General features: G+C 49.1%; 1 protein-coding gene across 19 annotated transcripts in view; it reads right to left on the reverse strand.

The window, feature by feature from the left end:
- The window catches only part of PACS2 (phosphofurin acidic cluster sorting protein 2), an 83,330-nt gene that overhangs the window by 5,581 nt on the left and 60,490 nt on the right, over positions 1–17,259 (reverse strand). For 18 of the 19 annotated variants that reach the window (XM_075156641.1, XM_075156633.1, XM_075156632.1 and 15 more), the window contains 5 exons: positions 11,652–11,694; positions 7,829–7,871; positions 6,456–6,591; positions 2,868–3,094; positions 834–947 (listed from right to left, as the gene is read on the reverse strand). In XM_075156641.1, the coding sequence (XP_075012742.1) occupies positions 834–947; positions 2,868–3,094; positions 6,456–6,591; positions 7,829–7,871; positions 11,652–11,694 (563 nt within the window). The remainder of the gene's footprint in view (positions 1–833; positions 948–2,867; positions 3,095–6,455; positions 6,592–7,828; positions 7,872–11,651; positions 11,695–17,259) is intronic. The other variant, XM_075156635.1, reaches the window with a different exon arrangement.

The following is a 17,259-nucleotide window of genomic DNA, read 5'->3' on the forward strand; positions in this document are numbered from 1 at the left end:
AGCTGTAAATAGCTGCACGCATGGGGGAGAAAGGCTCGAGAGCAGACCAGGTTTAGGGAGAACAGCTCAGATTGTTCCAGCATCGCTCACTGACACTGGAGCTCCCCAGACTGCTGATTTCAGTGTCACCTGATCTGATTTCTCGAATTTCCTAAACCCACTTCATTTTCTTTTTTGGGCAAATGCAGTCTTACAGTGATGGACATCAGTCTCTCCTCACTGGCACTCTTAACCAGGAGATCCGCATCTCCTAAAGAGGTGACACACGTTCTGTGACCACCCCTCACACTCACCGGTCTCACAGGGTCGGGGCCAGGATTAAGGTGACCTAAGCAGATCCCTTAACAGTTAACAGTGGTGGGGATTATCAACTGAATAGGCTACAGGGATATTTTTGGTACTGGATGCACAGTGCCACTGACAGCCGCTTTAGGTCTGCCTGCAAGATGTACGTACAGCTCCTGCTGTGGCATGCTTTTGTGCCAGTCCTGCCTAGAGGAGCAGCCACACTCTCACCACGCCCCGCCATCACTTCCAGACATGCAAGGGAAACAGAGAGTGACAGGGAAGGGAATGGAGCCCAGCCCAGCCCTTGTCCTCATCCAGGGCACTGATTCGGAGGAGTTCCTAGGGAAGGGAGGATTTTCCCACATCCCAGACCTATTAAAGCATTCCCCCATGTTGGACACATCCAAGGCTGTTCCCCAGGAACATGCCCATTACATTGGCTCCAGGGCATGGGAGAGGACACCAGGTCAGCCCTTTGCCTGGAGGACAACGCTAGCAGCTGAGCCTTGCTCCAGAGCCCGATGGGATGCAAGTGCTGCACTTACCGCGCAGCATGTTCTGCTGATGTTTTGCTGTGCAAATCAACCTGCTGATTCCTTCAATACACTGGCTCTTTGATTCAATCTCCTTGTCTTTTGTTTTCTTGGGCAAAAACATCACTGGAAGAAAATCAAACCGGCACACGGTGAATCTCTGCCACTTACAGGAGCTGCACCAAGACTCGTTTGGGTTTTTGCATTTAAACATTCATGTCTGAAAATTCTAACTCTAATTTTAACTCCTAAAATCATCCCTGTTTGGCAGGAGTTTGACTGTGTCAGTGCTCAGCACCATCACCTATGCACATGGACATCCTAGCCCTCAGTGTCTCTACGCGAAGCATTCCCAGCTCATAACCCAGGCCCCAAAGGTTACCCCCAGGGTAACTCCTGCTGCTCCGCAGGGACACCAGGGAAAACAGCTGCACCTGCAGCGGTCCCCAGCCTGCACCCTGTGTCGGGCTGACGGCATCTGCCGGGCGGCCGCACCACCTAGGGGGAGTCCCACATACTGCACACGCTCCAGCCTCCGATGTGTCTGCAGGCAGGTTTGCTGCACTAACAGCGGCCCAACGTCAGCTCGGCTGCAAAGGCACCTAGAGAGCAAGAGGGACTACAAACTACGGGCAATTGGTGGAGAGGGAAGGCATTAGGAGAGCTAAAAACGGTCCAGTTCCCTGAGAACTGTCCAAATCCATGAGCAAAGATGTACCAATTAGTTCCACAAAAGCTGGTGGTGTTGAACACCACTGCTCCAGGCTGGGCCAGCCCCAGTGAGGAATATTCTGAGTGTCTCTGGATTGCTTCTCCCATAGGCACGCCACTTAAAAAGGGTGTGGTGAGGGGTGGGAGCGCTGGTACCAGCAGTGCCACAGCTATGTTGGCCCAGTAGTGACCTGGCTGCAGAGTTATGCACCCATGTCCTGCAGCCAAGGTCCGGAAGGCTCTGCTGGCCTTCTCTCAGAACCCTCAAAATCCCTGCTTCCACCAGGAATGACTCCCAGGTCCGTGGGCAGGAAGATGTCGTGAAGGACAGCTATTGGCAGTTGAATGCAAGTGCAGAATTGCCTTGCTGCTTCCTTGAAAACTCTTCTCTGCAGAGCTGTTCTCAATTTCTAATGAATTCCTAATTACCAAGGCCAAATACAGTATTACTGACAATATTTAAAATGCCTTTTTTGTTTCTTTGTTGGAAAAAATAAACTCAAAGCCATGATTTTAAGAGCAGAAGATTAAACAAGAAAAAAGTTAACATCAGGCTTTGCACTGAGAGTATTTCTCTTCTACTTGTCCCACAAAGCTTTCTGTGCAAGAACGTAAGAGCTCCTGTAGAAGAGCTTACATCGCTGCAACACTGCTCTGAGTGACACCACCTCTTGTACGTACATGCACACCTAGCAATGGCTTGGCAGGTCTGGCTGGCGCGTTTGTCCGGCTGTGGCAGTGGTATTTTAACATGAGGACACTGCATCAAATCCAGCAAAATGTCTGCTGGGGCTGCTGCCATATGCTGTAACACAATGGGATGCATATACCTCCCGCCTCTGTCTGCACCTCTGTCACGTGGCAGAAGAGAGACCAGAGCACAGAGCTGTACAGGCTGCGGGGTCTGCCCTGACTCTGGTGGTCAGGGCACAACCTGTCTCTTACCTAATCCAACACCCCAAACCAGCACCAGCAGGCTCACAAGAAACACAGGGAAGCTATCTAGAGCAGCATACCTCCTGGCTTTCTGCACAGCCACCCACAAACATCCTTGCTCTGTCCCCACCTTTTTCCTTTTGGGCTATACCATCTCAGCTGTTCAGCTGTAAGTGTGAACACATTCCCTTTTTACAGCACGAAGAGGAACCACCCTTTCAAACTCTATCACCTTATGCAGTCACTTCTCATCTACAGACAGACTAGGATTTTGGGGATAAAAATATGACTAAGGTGCTGTAACGCAGGACTGACAAGTCAGGCAGCCCTGGAGTGGCAGAACAGGGAAAGCAGCATTGCATTCTTGGCCTTTGGCAACAGTAAATGTGTCCACCTTACCTTTCTTATTCTTCTCTTTTGTCACGACGGTCATGGACATCGTTGGAGTGGTAGCAATCTCACCACTGGCAGGTAACCTGCTGACCTGGAGGGACCGGAAAGTGCATTTCAGTGTGTTTTTGGTAGTGGAGGGGTCCTTCTTCTCCGGGTCTCTCTTTCTGTCCATGGGTGGAGCTGCAATCCAGTAATCCACCTGCAGGCCCATCAGCTCAGCACCGAGGCTCTGGCTAGAAAAGAAGAGAAGAAGGTAATTTCTGCACAGCGCTCAGCAGAGATCCCCCATCTGTGTTTTGCCAGAGTGGCTGCCATTCCTGACCAGATGGTCAGAGGACAAGCACCTGGCTCTTTGGGAAATCAGGCAGCAACGTTTCGTAGTGAGACCCGATAATCACAAACGCACAAGTCATCATTCAGTGATGCAGTTTGGGTCACGTTACATGATGGCATCGGCTTGGCAGCACAGAACTGCAATGAGCTGAGACAAGCTGACCTGCTGCGCAGCCACAGGGACGAGCGGTGGGAAAGGGAGCAGACAAGCAGATTCCTGATGTGATGCCAAGTTCAGTGACCCAGCCAGCAAAGGCAACCCCTGAGGTGGCCCAGATCACTTCCAGTTCTTGAGTGGGGAAGAGGGGCTGTAAGCACCTTGCTGCTGCCTCCTGAACACTGATGAGTTAATGACTCTGGCCAGGCGCAGCACTGACAAAATCACTTCTGAACTGGGGTGAACAAAGAGCTGGTGGGTCCCTGAACATTAGGCATTCAGTTCCCAGGCTCCCTGACTACTTCCAACTTCTACTTCCATGAGCTCTTCCTACCACCAGCTTCTTCCTTTCCTGTCCAGATGCTCCACCAGGTCACACACGATCTCTGCTCTCCCCAGGTGGGGAGAGTAACGGAGTTGGTACTGGACGATCCACCCCAAGGCCCTGCTGCGGGCTGGGGAATTCCTGTGCTGGGAAAATGCTCTGCCAGTCCTCTGATGTTTGCTAAACAACAGCAGATTTCAGGACATGATCTGCTGTTGAAAACTCCTGCGCATCGTGTGGTAACAGATGTGCGTCACCAAAACACACCGCCAGCCTTTCTTGAGCCAGAAAAGGGAAGATGAGCAGCCTGGGAAATTCCACCCCTTGCCTGCCCCTGCCTCTTGCTAGCTAACCCCAAGTGGAGCAGGGGTTTATCATTTAGCAGACCTACTGCTGACAGCCTATACTTCTTCCTATACAATGACAAAGTGTTGAATAATATGCAAGTACTAGGAAAAAACCTAACTTAATTTATCTAGCAGTTGGTGTCTCCTGTTTGAGAAATGGCAATTGTTAAGGAAGATGAATCTGTGATCTTGAATGAAATATGCATCCCTCTACACCGCCTGTCTAATAAGAGACTCTCAAGGTAAAACAAGGACGGCCCATCGTTAAGGTTCTCTCAGCAGATCATTTCCTTTTCTTTGCCATTTATTCATCTGAAAGCCAGACCACAAAGCAGAGTTCATCTTTGATCATCAAAACCAGGTTTGGGGTTCTCAGGGCAACTTCAGAAGTGAGATTCTTTAAGGATGATATTTTGGAGATGCAGCTTTGGATTTAAGGCTCCTTTGCATCATATTTCTCATCTCACTTGTAAAAACAAAGCATCCTAATGTTCACTATGCCCAGGCAGGATTTTCTGTTCCATTCCCGGTTAAACATGTGGCTTAATCTTTCAGTCTGGGTCCTGTGCTGTCACATACAGATCAGTGGAGGTGAAACAAATGTTGAACCTAAACTCCCTCATTTCTTGATGATTTTGCCACACAGCATGAAACCAAAAAGTACCAGATTCCTAGAGCTGAGGTGTCGACTTCAGATATATCACATCCATGGCTCACAACTTTAATAGCCTACAGTCTTGTGGGTACAGGTTCCCAAACCACTTCCACCTTTGGAAAGCCCACACAGAGCTCACACGAGAAGTCAGCTCTGCTCTCCAGCTCTGCTAGCCCCAGCTCTCTGCATTGCCAGCCACCTGCTGCTGGGACCAGCCTGGGGCAGACAGGATTCTCCTGCCACCAAACCACAGGGGACGCAACAGGAGGGACTTGGGGAACTGGGCCTCCTGGCACAGGCTAATGGCCACTAACACCTTCCAGTTGCTGGGCACCTGCTAAACTGGGTCTTCACATTTCCATTTCTCTTGTTAAAAGGGAACTCTCAAGCCAGTTTAAGAAGTCAGAGGTTAAAGGTCCCCGCAGGGCTCTCTGGGGTGGGCAGGAAAGGTCCCCATTCTGTCTCCAACAGGGACAGTAGGAGATGTTGCTTAGGGAGAGCACGTAAGCCCAGTCTCTAACTGCAGAGCATTCCCTGGGACTTCCCCAGCCTGACAATCACAGGATTAGGGATGTTGGAGGGGACATCCCTGAATCATCCTTTAGTATCCATTAACGGATCTGCTGTCCATGAATTTGCCTAACTCTCTTTGATCTGCTAATCCTGCTGCCACAGAAGTAGCAGAGGCAGACATGGTCCCAATACGTCTTTCCTGCTGTGTGCAGAAGTCCCTTCCTTTCTCCCTTTTAATTGACCTCTTGCCAGTGTCATGCGTGCCCCCAGGTCTTGTACCACAGGTTTGGCGAATGACAGTTCAATACTCAAACGCACCACCACCACTGTGATTTTGCAAAACTTGAGTAGCTTACCTCTTTCCCCTCCTCCCCCAAACCGCAGAGTCCTAGCACTTCTAGTCTCCCCTCACAAGGCTGCTGCTCTGTCCCCTTGATCTTCTCAACTCCCTAAACCTTTAACTTCACCATGGGCTTCTGGGTACCAGAACTGCACACAAAGTGTTAGACAGCTACACTGTTTCGTGCAGCAACAAAATGACAGTCCTGGCCAGGGCAATTTTTTACTGGCAGTTTTTTATGGGCTTCCTCCCTTCACCCCTAAAACTTTCAGCTAAGCCAGAGCTTCACGTTGCCAACGGGTGCTGTCTCCTTGTTGTTCTGATATGCTTTCAGGCACATGCATGAAAGGGAACTGCAATTCCACTATACCACCTTACAACTGTCAGCTCTCCCATCACAAAGGAAAAGCCTGCTCCTTCCACAGAGTCATTCTGACCTTACACTCACTTGGTCCTTAAAAACATAAGAATTGTGAGGGATCAGGCTAGCACCTGTGTGTATTATGGTCAGTATTTTCTTTGGCTACATATCTCCCCAAAAGAATCCAGTCTCAAAGGGAAAATACCAGCAGTGGAAAACACAAACCTTTCCAAACAGGCTGCCACAATGGCTCATCAGAATCAGGGTTTCTGCCAGACTATCAGAAACAAGGCTGCCCCTTCTAGTTCAAATGTGCCTGCCCTTGAGAAGTGCAGCTCTCCACTGGGTGCAAGATGCCCTCTGCCCTCCCCAGCTCCTTGTCGGCCAGCAAGGACACAGTCACTCCAGAGGCAAAAGAGGTGAAAGAGAAAGGTGACAACTTCAAGTGTTTGCTAGGGAGGAAGAAAGCAGAGCTATGGGTTTTCCTTTAGAAGTTTTCCTCTCTCATGTATATGTCAGATAAGACAGCCAAGGGAGCTGTAAGGAGACAAAACATGCTTTACCTTGAGGACGAGAAGCTGCCTGTAACAGACGGTGAGGAAGGTGGTGTGGGGGAGGCTTCTTTCACAGCAGGAGACACAGAAGGTGGGGTAGAAGAAAGGACACTGGAGCTTGAGGGAGCTGCATCATCAGAGTCACCTTGCAGAAAAGAAGTCAAGCTGTTTGTCTGGGTCCATCTCACAGCCCAGCACATGCACGCTGGGATAGCTCAGTATCTTTGCCCACGCTCCTGCTGCACAGGTTTTTTCAGACCCAATCCAGAGATCAGCTAGCCCATCAGTTCTGACTGCCTCCACACTTAAACCACGGGACTTCCTATGTTTGGGTAAGAGGCAGGCACAGACATTCCCACTCCTCTGGGCTCCCCACCTGGCATCTGTACTCCTAGGGTTTGCTCCCAGCTGGTTTTGAGCCTCCTGCATAGTCACAGCCCAGCCCATTGATCCCTGCTGTGAAATCTCTGCCCACAACCACTGCAGGGCAGCACTCCGAGACTCTTGGAGAATCCAGTACCTCTGGGCTGATCACAGGGATCTCCCCATTCCCTCTGCTTCCACCCTCCACAACCAAGGCATCATTCCCTTCATGTTGGCCTTTTTGGATGGTGGGAGCACTGTGACAGCAAGGAATGACCCACAGAAGGGCTGCCTCCACACCCAAACCTATGTATACCCAGGCCACAGGAAGCTGGGTTTAATAATGAAGCAATATAAGACACAATCCCAACAGATGAGGAAAAAAATATTCCTGATTGGTAGAGCGTATGAAGGAGGAGAAAACAAGTTCACATTGATAAAACAGCACTGCCCTGTGTCCTTGTGTGTAAGCAGGCAGTATTGTCTAAATCAGCTTTGCACTTCCCCATTAAAAAAACTGGGTCTAAATTTGATGTCAGATTGGCAAACTGGTTGCCTATCCTGGAGTTCCCAGTGTTAGGCACATGTTTGAGATAGATTTTATTAGGCAATTGAGCCCAGTGTAGGGAGACAGGCATGAACTTCCAATGAACTGCCTCCCCAGTTTGGAGCAGGAACCTCAAATAACCACAGCGGTGAATCCACCCCACTGAGAACACACATAAGAAAAACGAGTGTTTGCACATATATGAGTGGAGCTTCCCTGGATGAGGGCGTGGGAATTTCAGCTGGTCTGAAGCTCCTTGGAAAGTAACAAGAAAAAGGGCCTCTTTCAAGAGAGAGGCCTCTCTTTCTGTGGACAGCCACTGGGAGTCAAGGCAGCGGAACTGGGAGCTAATAAAATCCAACTCCACCTTACAAAACACCAAGACATCAGCAATGGACAAGGTTGTTCAGCCTGTGAAGTCAGGCTCCCACCACCTGTACGACACAGAAAGCACACACAAGATGCTTGTTACCTGACGTTGCAGAAGATTGTTCCACTATTCCAACCTTCACCACCTAGGGGGGGGAAAAACAGAAGAGCTCTATGAAACAGGAGTCCCCTGAACTTCGGGAACCCCCAGCCCCCAAACTAAGCTCACCCCTACAGCCCCCTTGGCACTGTCCCTGCAGTCAGAGTAGCGTTAAAGTATGTTAAAAAGTGGGGTCTTCTAAGAGCCAGGCAGGTCCCAGCAGTGTCCAGCCAAGTAGTACCAGCTCACAACCCTTCCCTGACCTATACAAAAGACAGCACAGACCCTATAGAGCTGTTACAGACCTGCACAGCTCTGAATGGCCCATCGTCAGCCCCAAGCTATGGAACTACAGTGCCTGTCTGTGACAGCTGTGGGCATAGGACAGGGAGGAGAAAGGAACATAAATATCCCTTTAGCATTGCTTTGATACACCTGCTAATTACAGACATATTGCTTCCATCGCACAAGTGCAGCCACTTCGAGGGTGCAGCATAGTTGGGGTTTGTTAGGAAACCACAAAAGCACAAAGTACAGTTTCTGATCACAGTTTTCTAGCCTCCAAACAAGGGAAGTGTCTGGCAAAGAAGATAAAGCTTCTAGCAAAGCCTCTGGGCACAGACATGGATAAGCCACCACACAGACAGGTCAGAACGATTCCAATCACGCTGTAATAAAGATACAAATGTGCTCTGATATGGCCACCAGCTAGTACATTTAGGTTAACGATAAGTGCCACTGGCAATAATTTGTGGAACAGAGCACGCTACAAACACAAGCTCCCAAGAATACACTGTGCCTAGAAAGATAAAATGACCCTTGGTCATATAAAAGCAGGAACCTTCTGTAGTGATAATCTGCTACGGTGCACAGGGATCATTACTCTCGACACTGCAGAGGGGAGACCCTTCTTAAGGTTCTTAAGAAACTTGTATCCAGAGCTAATGTCTACCCTATATAAATGTTGACAAATGGGAAAGAGCTGCAAAGGGATCTCAAGTCAATAAAACCTGCTTCAGAAGAGAAATGATGTCACGCAGTCTATTTAGTTTGAAAACAGAAGATCATTAAGTTCAGACATGACCATGTCTAGACCATGTCTCTAGGGAGCACATTTCTGTGCTATGGGATCAAGAAAAAGGACCTAATCATTAGAAGCAAAAAACTTTGCACAGTTCAGAGTGTGGGGGAGTGTATGCTCAACACTAGAACTTGGAGAGCTGTCAGGCTCTTGGGTGGATTCTCTGTTAGCTCCAGTCTTGGAAAAGCCATCATGAACTCAGCAGTGTGTGCAGAGGCTCCCTGAGGGGGCACTGGCTTGGGAGAAGGAGGCTGCAGCTCAGTTTGGCCAGTCTCCATCCAGAGGGCAACAAATCAGGCTCTGGAGTCCAGCAGCCATTTGTGCTATATGCGTTAAACGCCAAGAGGATGTTTCACAGACTGTAACTAGCTGTGAGCAAGAGGAGGCGAGGCAGAAGAGTTAGGGGAAGAGAAGCAACACAGAAAACTGCCTACAGACACCTTGATCTGCAAGCTGGACAGGAAATCTCTTCTGGCCTTTTCCCCCTTGCTGGCTGACTGAAGATGCTCGAGTTCAGACGCATGGGAGGAAGACAAGGTTAAACACTTCCCCTTCCCTCCACTCAGGGAGGCGCTTGAGACTGCTGCAGTCCCAACAACGCCTCCATCCAGGAACGCTGCAGCAGCCAGTCTCCTTTCCCTTCAGGAAGGAGGCACATCCTGTTAACTCTCCTGGCAAGTGGCTGTCAGCACAACGCAGGCGCACGACCACACAGCCTCACCACCCAAACTAGGTTTTTGCGCCCGACTGGCCCCTCGTGAGGCCTCGCTCCCACCACTTCAGAGCCCGGCTGAGCAGCACGGCACTGCCCTGCTCGCTTCTGGGTCAAAGACTGCACAACCCGGCTGCAGGACATCAGCTTTTGCACCCTAAAAGCCAGCAGAGTCCAGGCAACGTCAGGAGTCACAAACCCAAGTGTCACTGGTTCCCTCTCTTCCTTGGCCAACAGCTCCAAGCAGGCTGCAGCTGAGGGAAAGAGCTTTGGTGTTCACATTCAGCCTCAGACTTTGTGAGACACCTGCAATTGGCCTTTCAGAGTCTCTTCAGATGTGTCTCATGGGGAATTACTGTGTCAGGAACACTTCAGAAGCAAGAATAAGCAGCACTGATTTGACCCTCACCACCAGCCGACAAAGGAAGTCAGTCTGTGCTTTCAAGGCAAGTTATTTTGGGGGTTATGCACACAACAGAGCTGTTCAGTCTTCCCACTTTCAGACAATCAAATCCAGACTGGAAACGCATTGCTAACATCAGGACAACGATCGTTTTAGAGCAACTGGACAAACACTCTGAGCCCCATTTGCTTGCACATAGCACTGAACTAAATCAGCCCCAAAGAAAAGCTTTGCAGAGCCTAGCAGCTATAGCGAGACGAGTCCAGGAGCTTCCAAGCCCTTCTGGGCTTTTCATGTTATTGGGAAAGGTGAAACAGCTGTTTCATAACAACAGTTCTTCACCAGCAATCGCAGTTCGTGGGAGGGACAAAATCATAGCAAAGCTCATCAGCAGGGAACAAATCGGGAAGATGTGCCTCTCCACTTTTGCAGAAGACATCTTTCCTTTAACAAACAAAAGTAGATTGTCATCTCAGGAACACTGCAGAGAGATTGACTCTCGCTCTGAAGAGATACCAGAGTGAAAGCAGGGTCAGCCTGAGGGCAAGAGAGACTAAGCTCTTTAAACGCCTTGGGATTTCAGATTAGCTCTGACACACTGACAGGGATACAAACGGGAACACACACAAATCAGCTTAACACAGAGAAGGCAGAACAAGACAGCAGCATGCAAGAAAGAGAAGCTACAGGAGAGCAGCAAAAACTGTGAAGAGAACATCCAGTAGCTGAAGGGCAGTCAGGGGATATCCTTTTGGCTGCAGGTCAATGACTTTATACCTAAAACTTAATGAATTGAAGAGCATGATCAAATAAGGGGAGGAAAGCTAGAAAAGGCGAAGTACACAGTGCACAAAATACACTGACAGAAGCACAAACACATCCCTGCCTAGATACTCTGCACTTGGCCACCTGAGCTGGGAACATTTAAAGATAAGGACAGGAGGAAAAGCCAGGGACTACTATCCCAAATACATATTCACATGATAAATTGCATTAAATAGCTACTGCTCCAGACTCAAACTTAACAGTGATATAAATGATCTCCCTGGTGGGATGTACTCTCCAATTCCCAGGAGTAGATGGGATATTAAGAGGACTGGAGACCGTTCATGACAAGCACACAGAGGACTGGCACTGGAATAGCAAGTTGGGCCAAATCAATCACCCAGGGCAATGCTGGGCACAGTAACCCTGAGATCAGGTTTCCAGCAACACATCACCTTCCTCTGCACGTGGCCTAGCAGCAATTCTCCACCAACTAGGTGCTTTGGTCTGCAGCAAAGACAGGCTGTGGATCAGAGCACTTCAGCATCACACTTTCCGCTCTATATTGAATGAACAGGGCAATAGCAAGACTATGGTGCCTGCTTCAGCGCTGGCAGGCATGCAGCACAGAGCTGCCCAGAGCCAGCTGCCTGGGAAGTAAAATACACCCTGTAGTTTGTCGAGGGATCTTGGAGGTTTGCTTACGTACCAGGCAGCTGCATCCAACCATCAGATGGCTCATGCTGACACTCTACCTTAGAGCACCCAGTGCTCCTGCCCTACCCCATAAACCAGGTAATTTTGGATTAACACTTGTGGACATATTCTAGCTGGCTTGAGACAGCACAACTAAGATAACACTCACCCCGACAAAGGGAATGAACTTCTGCGAAGATTCTTCATCAGGGCTAAAGGCAAAGAGAAAAAAGTTGTTAACAGCTTGCTTCCACACCAGGCACAATACTCACTGTATATGTTGCATTCAAGCATGCAGCAGGGACGGACAGTATGCAAGCGCCAGTCCAATGTCTCCTCTCAAGGCCCCCTGCCAGCACGCTAAGAATCTGCATGGGTGGGGAAGAGCACGCAGCTTACGGCACATCTCTCAGGGGAAAGGTCTCTTCCTCCCTCCCTCACGCTTGACAGAGAAACATGCTTTAATGGCATGGCAGTCATTACAGACACACGACCTCTTACTGCAAGGGAATGGATCTGTGCCACAACAACAAGGAGAACTGTGCGTTACTTACTAGTCCCTGAAGCGCTCTGCACACATGGCCTTCACGCGTCCCACCTTTGGAGTCATGTGCCATACCTTGCATATCCCAGCATCGCTAAAGCAGTTAGCCTGCCACGGGGTTACAAGCCGTGACACGTGGTTATTCGTATAGCACTAGCAAGTACGTACACATACACACTCACGCACACAGATACGTGTTCCCTGCCACTGGTAGCCTGCAGTCCCTTAGACAGGCACACTAGAGAGGTCGGGCACCAGAGCACGCCGGGTAGATCAGGACACCAACTCGAGAACAGCAAACAGCTAAACCAAACCGAACAAAATGCACACCATGTCCCAGAAACAGCTGAAGACAACACTACACACATTTTGAAAGCAGGAAGGCATCAGCCCCTCCTGCTCTGGGCCTGCCCAGGATTCAGAAGCCAGAGGGTAGAGAAGGGCCAGCAACGAAGGCCACAGTCAAACCTAGCAGGAATTAGGGAGAGACTCAAAGACAAGAAGGGGAAGACCTGAGTGAGGAGGAAGGCAGGCTGGGAGGGCCTGCAGAGCCACTGCTCCCTTCAAGGGTGACAGAGATGAAGATGGACCCACAGGGTGAGGAGAGGACTGCAGGAGCACGTCCACATGTTCGAAGGAATTACAGTTCAGCAGTGGAAGTGACTGCATGGGCAAGACATACAACGTTTCTCAGTGGCCAAGCACAGGAAACAGGTAGGAAACAGACAAACACCAAGATTTCTCATATTTTTCTTTTTGTGGATCCCTCAGTGCTCGGAGCGCTGCAACATTCAGAGAAAAACCATCCAGCATTGCCTTCGTCCAGAATATTGCTGGCTGCAGCACAAATACTTCAGGAAAGCAGGTATTTCTGTGCTGTTCCCAGCACAGATCAGAAATGTGCCAAATGCACAAAGGTTGCCAATCACTGTGTGATTAGCACAGGCTGGACAGTTTCCGCTAAGCTCTATAGAAAGAATGGCATAGAACTGCAGTGAACATGACTCCGCCAGAGCTCCCTCTTGGTCCAAAGCGCGTGCCTTTGCAAATAGCCTCTCGCTTTGGCTCAGCTCTGCTTACTCATCTCTAAGGTAAAGCCAGGGGCTTTGCTCCCTTCCTATCTCACAACCCCAGGCACTGCACCTTCATTCGTCCCCCAAAGCACGTGACAAAATGACCGAGTCCCTGATTCTGTGTTGGAAGCCAGAAAGGTCACATCTTTCCAAACACAGCTGCAGGCCCCCCAGCAAATACATCTCCTACAAACATGACATTTCCAGCTCCACTTTTGCAAAGGGAAACAAGAAACCCACAGAGCTGTTGGGAGAAGCACAGAACAGAGGCTCAGCTTTTTTCTCATTTCTTCAGCTCCATGGGCTGATAAGCAGGCAGAAGTGAGTCCCGCTGACCAAGTGAGGGAAGCACAATAGTCGCCTAGTCATCTCTCAGCTACTGGATGGCTTTGCTCCGAGCTCTCAAAAAACAAACCATGCCCAATTCCAGCAGAAAACTCATTCTTATTCCCCCTGGGAGCTCAGACTCCCACTGAGGAGAGCTCAGGGGCAATTCTGAAATAAATCATTTGCTTCAGTCAACATTTATCACAGCTCACAATGATGCACAGACTGTTCCTGAAGCAATCCAGCTGGATTTCAGCTCAGCTAGTCCCGTCATACGTCCTCTTGGGAACTCTGATCTTGCACATGTGCCTCTGAAAATGCAGCTTATCAAAACAGCTGCTCTTCATGTGGATGCAAGGAAAGATGAGATGATCGTGCTTGTTCTCCACTTCCTCTTTCACGCTCTTTCCTGATTCTTGTCCTTCGGGATCCCAAAATATTAATCCAGAATCCTTTCACCTTGGTAACGGTCTCTTCTATTCCTTCTACCACAGCCCTGCAACTAAAATATCCCCTGTCCCTGGAAAGGCAGCTCCCCCTTATTACCTAGGCTGCATAGATTCCTAGGCTGCAGAGGTTTTACCCCCATAGCGATGTCCAAGGTATTGGTTTTATCCATAGAGCTTCTGAAGGCCCTGGTATCTCAGCTATAATTTAAAGCCAGACCTGACTCTGGTTTGTGTTTTTTAACAGTGTTATTGATACTTCACCTCTCTAATTCTGGGGGGAAAAAAAAAAACCAAACCCAAAACAAATTCTTGGGGGGAAAGCAAAAAACAGACCTATGCAGAGAGGGTAGAAAGAAAATCTTTATCTGGAATGGGGAGTTGTCTAATTACTATTCTTGCTTGGGCAAAATCCATCCACCTGCGATCAGTCCTTCAAAGGTAAACTGTCCAGAAATGGACTTGCAGGCTCCCTCCCTACCCCAATAAATTAATTCAGATTGAACCAAGACATATAGCCAGATTTATATGTTTTAGGATTCTTAGAAAGGAGAAGAAGCCACATCACCAGTGTCACCCACCTGACAAAGGGAAGAAATAATCTCTCTCACTTCTGGGGCAAAGCACAAACTAAGCTGCAAAGCACTCATATTACAGTAAGAGGGACTGAATAATCACTTAGAGCAGTTATGCCAGTTATTAGCCTTTTAGTAAGACTTCATTTAAAATTTAAGCAACCCAAAACAGATTCAAATGAAGCCAAACACCTGTGTCTCCTAGCAGGAGGGTCTCAGGTACCACCTTTATTCCACACAAGTCCTGCAGGGGGGCAACAGGAAAGAGGGGACTTCTACCACCGAAGGACTACCAGGCCTCTAAGCCATTTCAGGCCAGGCACTACCAACAACTCTCCAAGGTTCACCTTTGGTATGAAGCATCTGTCCTTCCCACTGGGCAACTGTAGCTGTCTGCTGGCTAACACTGTCCCTGTTCCACCAAGTCTCAAGTGGTCAAACCAAACAAAGGGACAAAGCCACTCCAGGTCCCCACGACACATCAGATGAGTCGCCTCTCTGCTTCCCCAAGAAACTCCCATCCAGCACCCTTCATGTTCCTGCGGCACGCTGGACATACTCAACGGGACACCTAGCATTTCTTGAGCCTTGACTCTCCTCTGCAGCACTGCTCTGCCAGGCAAGGGGCACAAGTAAACTCCTGTTACATTTCCACCAGCTGCCCAAGGAGGTTCGTGCAGCAGCCAGCCAGACGACATGGGCACTGCTGAGCCAGAGGAGGGACCGGGCCCATCTTCACCAGCTGTGTTCACGTCCAGCAACCGCTACAGGGTGTGTTTTAGAAGCAGCACTCAGAGAAATGACCTGGACTCTGCCTAGCCACTGCCCTGCAGAGCCTCAGAGACAGACAGCAGGCAGAAAACAGTGTTACCCCTGCTTCCTATTGCCCAGGAACCCTCCAACCCAAGGCACTTGTGCTCCAGGGAGCAAGAGTTGGGGAAGTGCTCTACAACACAGGAGAGTGAACAGCTTTTGGTAAATGTGTAACTAAGTACGAAATGACCCAGCCCTCACCCTGACAAGCGAGCAATGCTTTTATTTCCAACAGCTCCCCAGATCCAGAAGCCACATGGCATGAGCTGTGCTGGACACTGAATTACAGTGGATGACACCAGCCCAGGTTCACAGAACTGATCAGCAATCCAGCTACACTGGGAATGAGTGTCTGTCGAGCCTCAGGTCTCAAATACCGCAGGGTTTCATTCAAGAACGCAATGCAGAGAGATATCAACGTCGATGATACACCCTTCCCAGTGAGAGGCCCACCTCTCCCACCATGGTCTCAGCTCCCCAGGTGTTGCCTGGACTGCAGTTTCCTGACAATTCAGTAACCAGTAATTCTCCCAGTGCTCACAGACAAAGTCAGCCACCCAGCGTAACGCAGAGGAGCTGAAATGGCAATTCATTTCCTTCCTGAACCCCTTCCTCATTGCCAGCCCCCTTGATTTCAGGTAAGGTCAGCAGATGCTCCAAAAGAATGGGACAAAGCTTTCGCACCATTGCAGTCCATCACAGGCAGTACATGCGCAAATCTTTCGCCATGACAAACAGAACAAGGGGACAGGACGGAGAGCAGAGGTAAGTCAAAATAGGGACAGCTGGCAATAAAGTTATAAAGCAGCTCATCACATACAGCTACGTCCTAAGGACTGGCTTGGCTTTCCTTGGACCACTAGGGCTTGTTTAACAGAGCAAATGCTAGGATACTGGGAGATTTGTCTTGCAATGAATTTGTAGGTAGCGCTGCTGTTTTTACATGGACCACTGCCTTGAAAGCTGGCCTTGGAGAAGCCATTCACCTCTGGCCTCGAGGGAGAGGGAGTTGCAGTAACTTTGTGAACTGAGGACAAAATAAACAATGCCCAATAATCATATGATTTGAAGCAGGGGACCCTGCAGAGCAAGGGGGTCTTGGAGGCAGCTCATAGAGCATAACTCCACTGCTAGCATACATCTGTCTCCTCTTTCTTAAGCTCAGAGAAGTCCCATACGTTTGGGATAGCCTGCCAGTAAGAGACTAGTCCTCAATGTTTTGATTACAGGGAGAAGATTTGCTGGTCTGCACTCAAGACACTACAAAGCTGAACCCCACCCTGAGCCACCTACAGCACTCCAGTTCCAACAGATGGGAACTGAAAAGCCTTTGCTCAGTCCTGATCCTTTTGGAGCTACACTATAGCCTCTGATGGCTAGGAAGAAGGGAAAAAAAACCCTACCCTGTCCATGTTCTACTACTTAAAGTTACTCCCTCAATAACCCCTTCATTCCCATTCAATCTACATCCTGGGAACCTGTATGTGTGGTCCAAAGGCAGAGCAGTCATTTTCAACAATGCGTTCTGCCAGCAGATGCCATAGTTTCAAAGCAGCAAGCAGAATTTAACCTAAAGCACGAACTGTGCATCCCAGACCTGCAGGAACTGTTAAACAAAGCACAAAAGACCAGTTCATGGGGGAAAAGAGATAGGAGATGGGAGAGGGAACCTAAAAGGAACTGATACCTTATGGTAAAATCAAAATGAAAGCTCTTTTTCCTTTTCAGAAAGCAACCAAAGAAAAAGATAAATATGTTATTATACTTACAACAAAGTGATGCATTCATTTAGATAGTGCTAATGGAAACACAATCTCTGTGTTGTTTTTCACAATACCCTCCCTAAGTTGCTGCATTTCTAAAGAAAGCCAGACAGGGAGATAACTGCCCATCACTCCATGCGAGAGCTTGTTCCTCTAACTCACTCTCCAGTTTGCTCATGGGGCACTTAGCTGAAAGCAGAAGTTATTTTAAAGCAGACACAACAATGATACTATGA

Source organism: Calonectris borealis, chromosome 8 (genome assembly GCF_964195595.1).
Source record: "Calonectris borealis chromosome 8, bCalBor7.hap1.2, whole genome shotgun sequence".
In the NCBI taxonomy this organism is placed as follows: domain Eukaryota; kingdom Metazoa; phylum Chordata; class Aves; order Procellariiformes; family Procellariidae; genus Calonectris; species Calonectris borealis.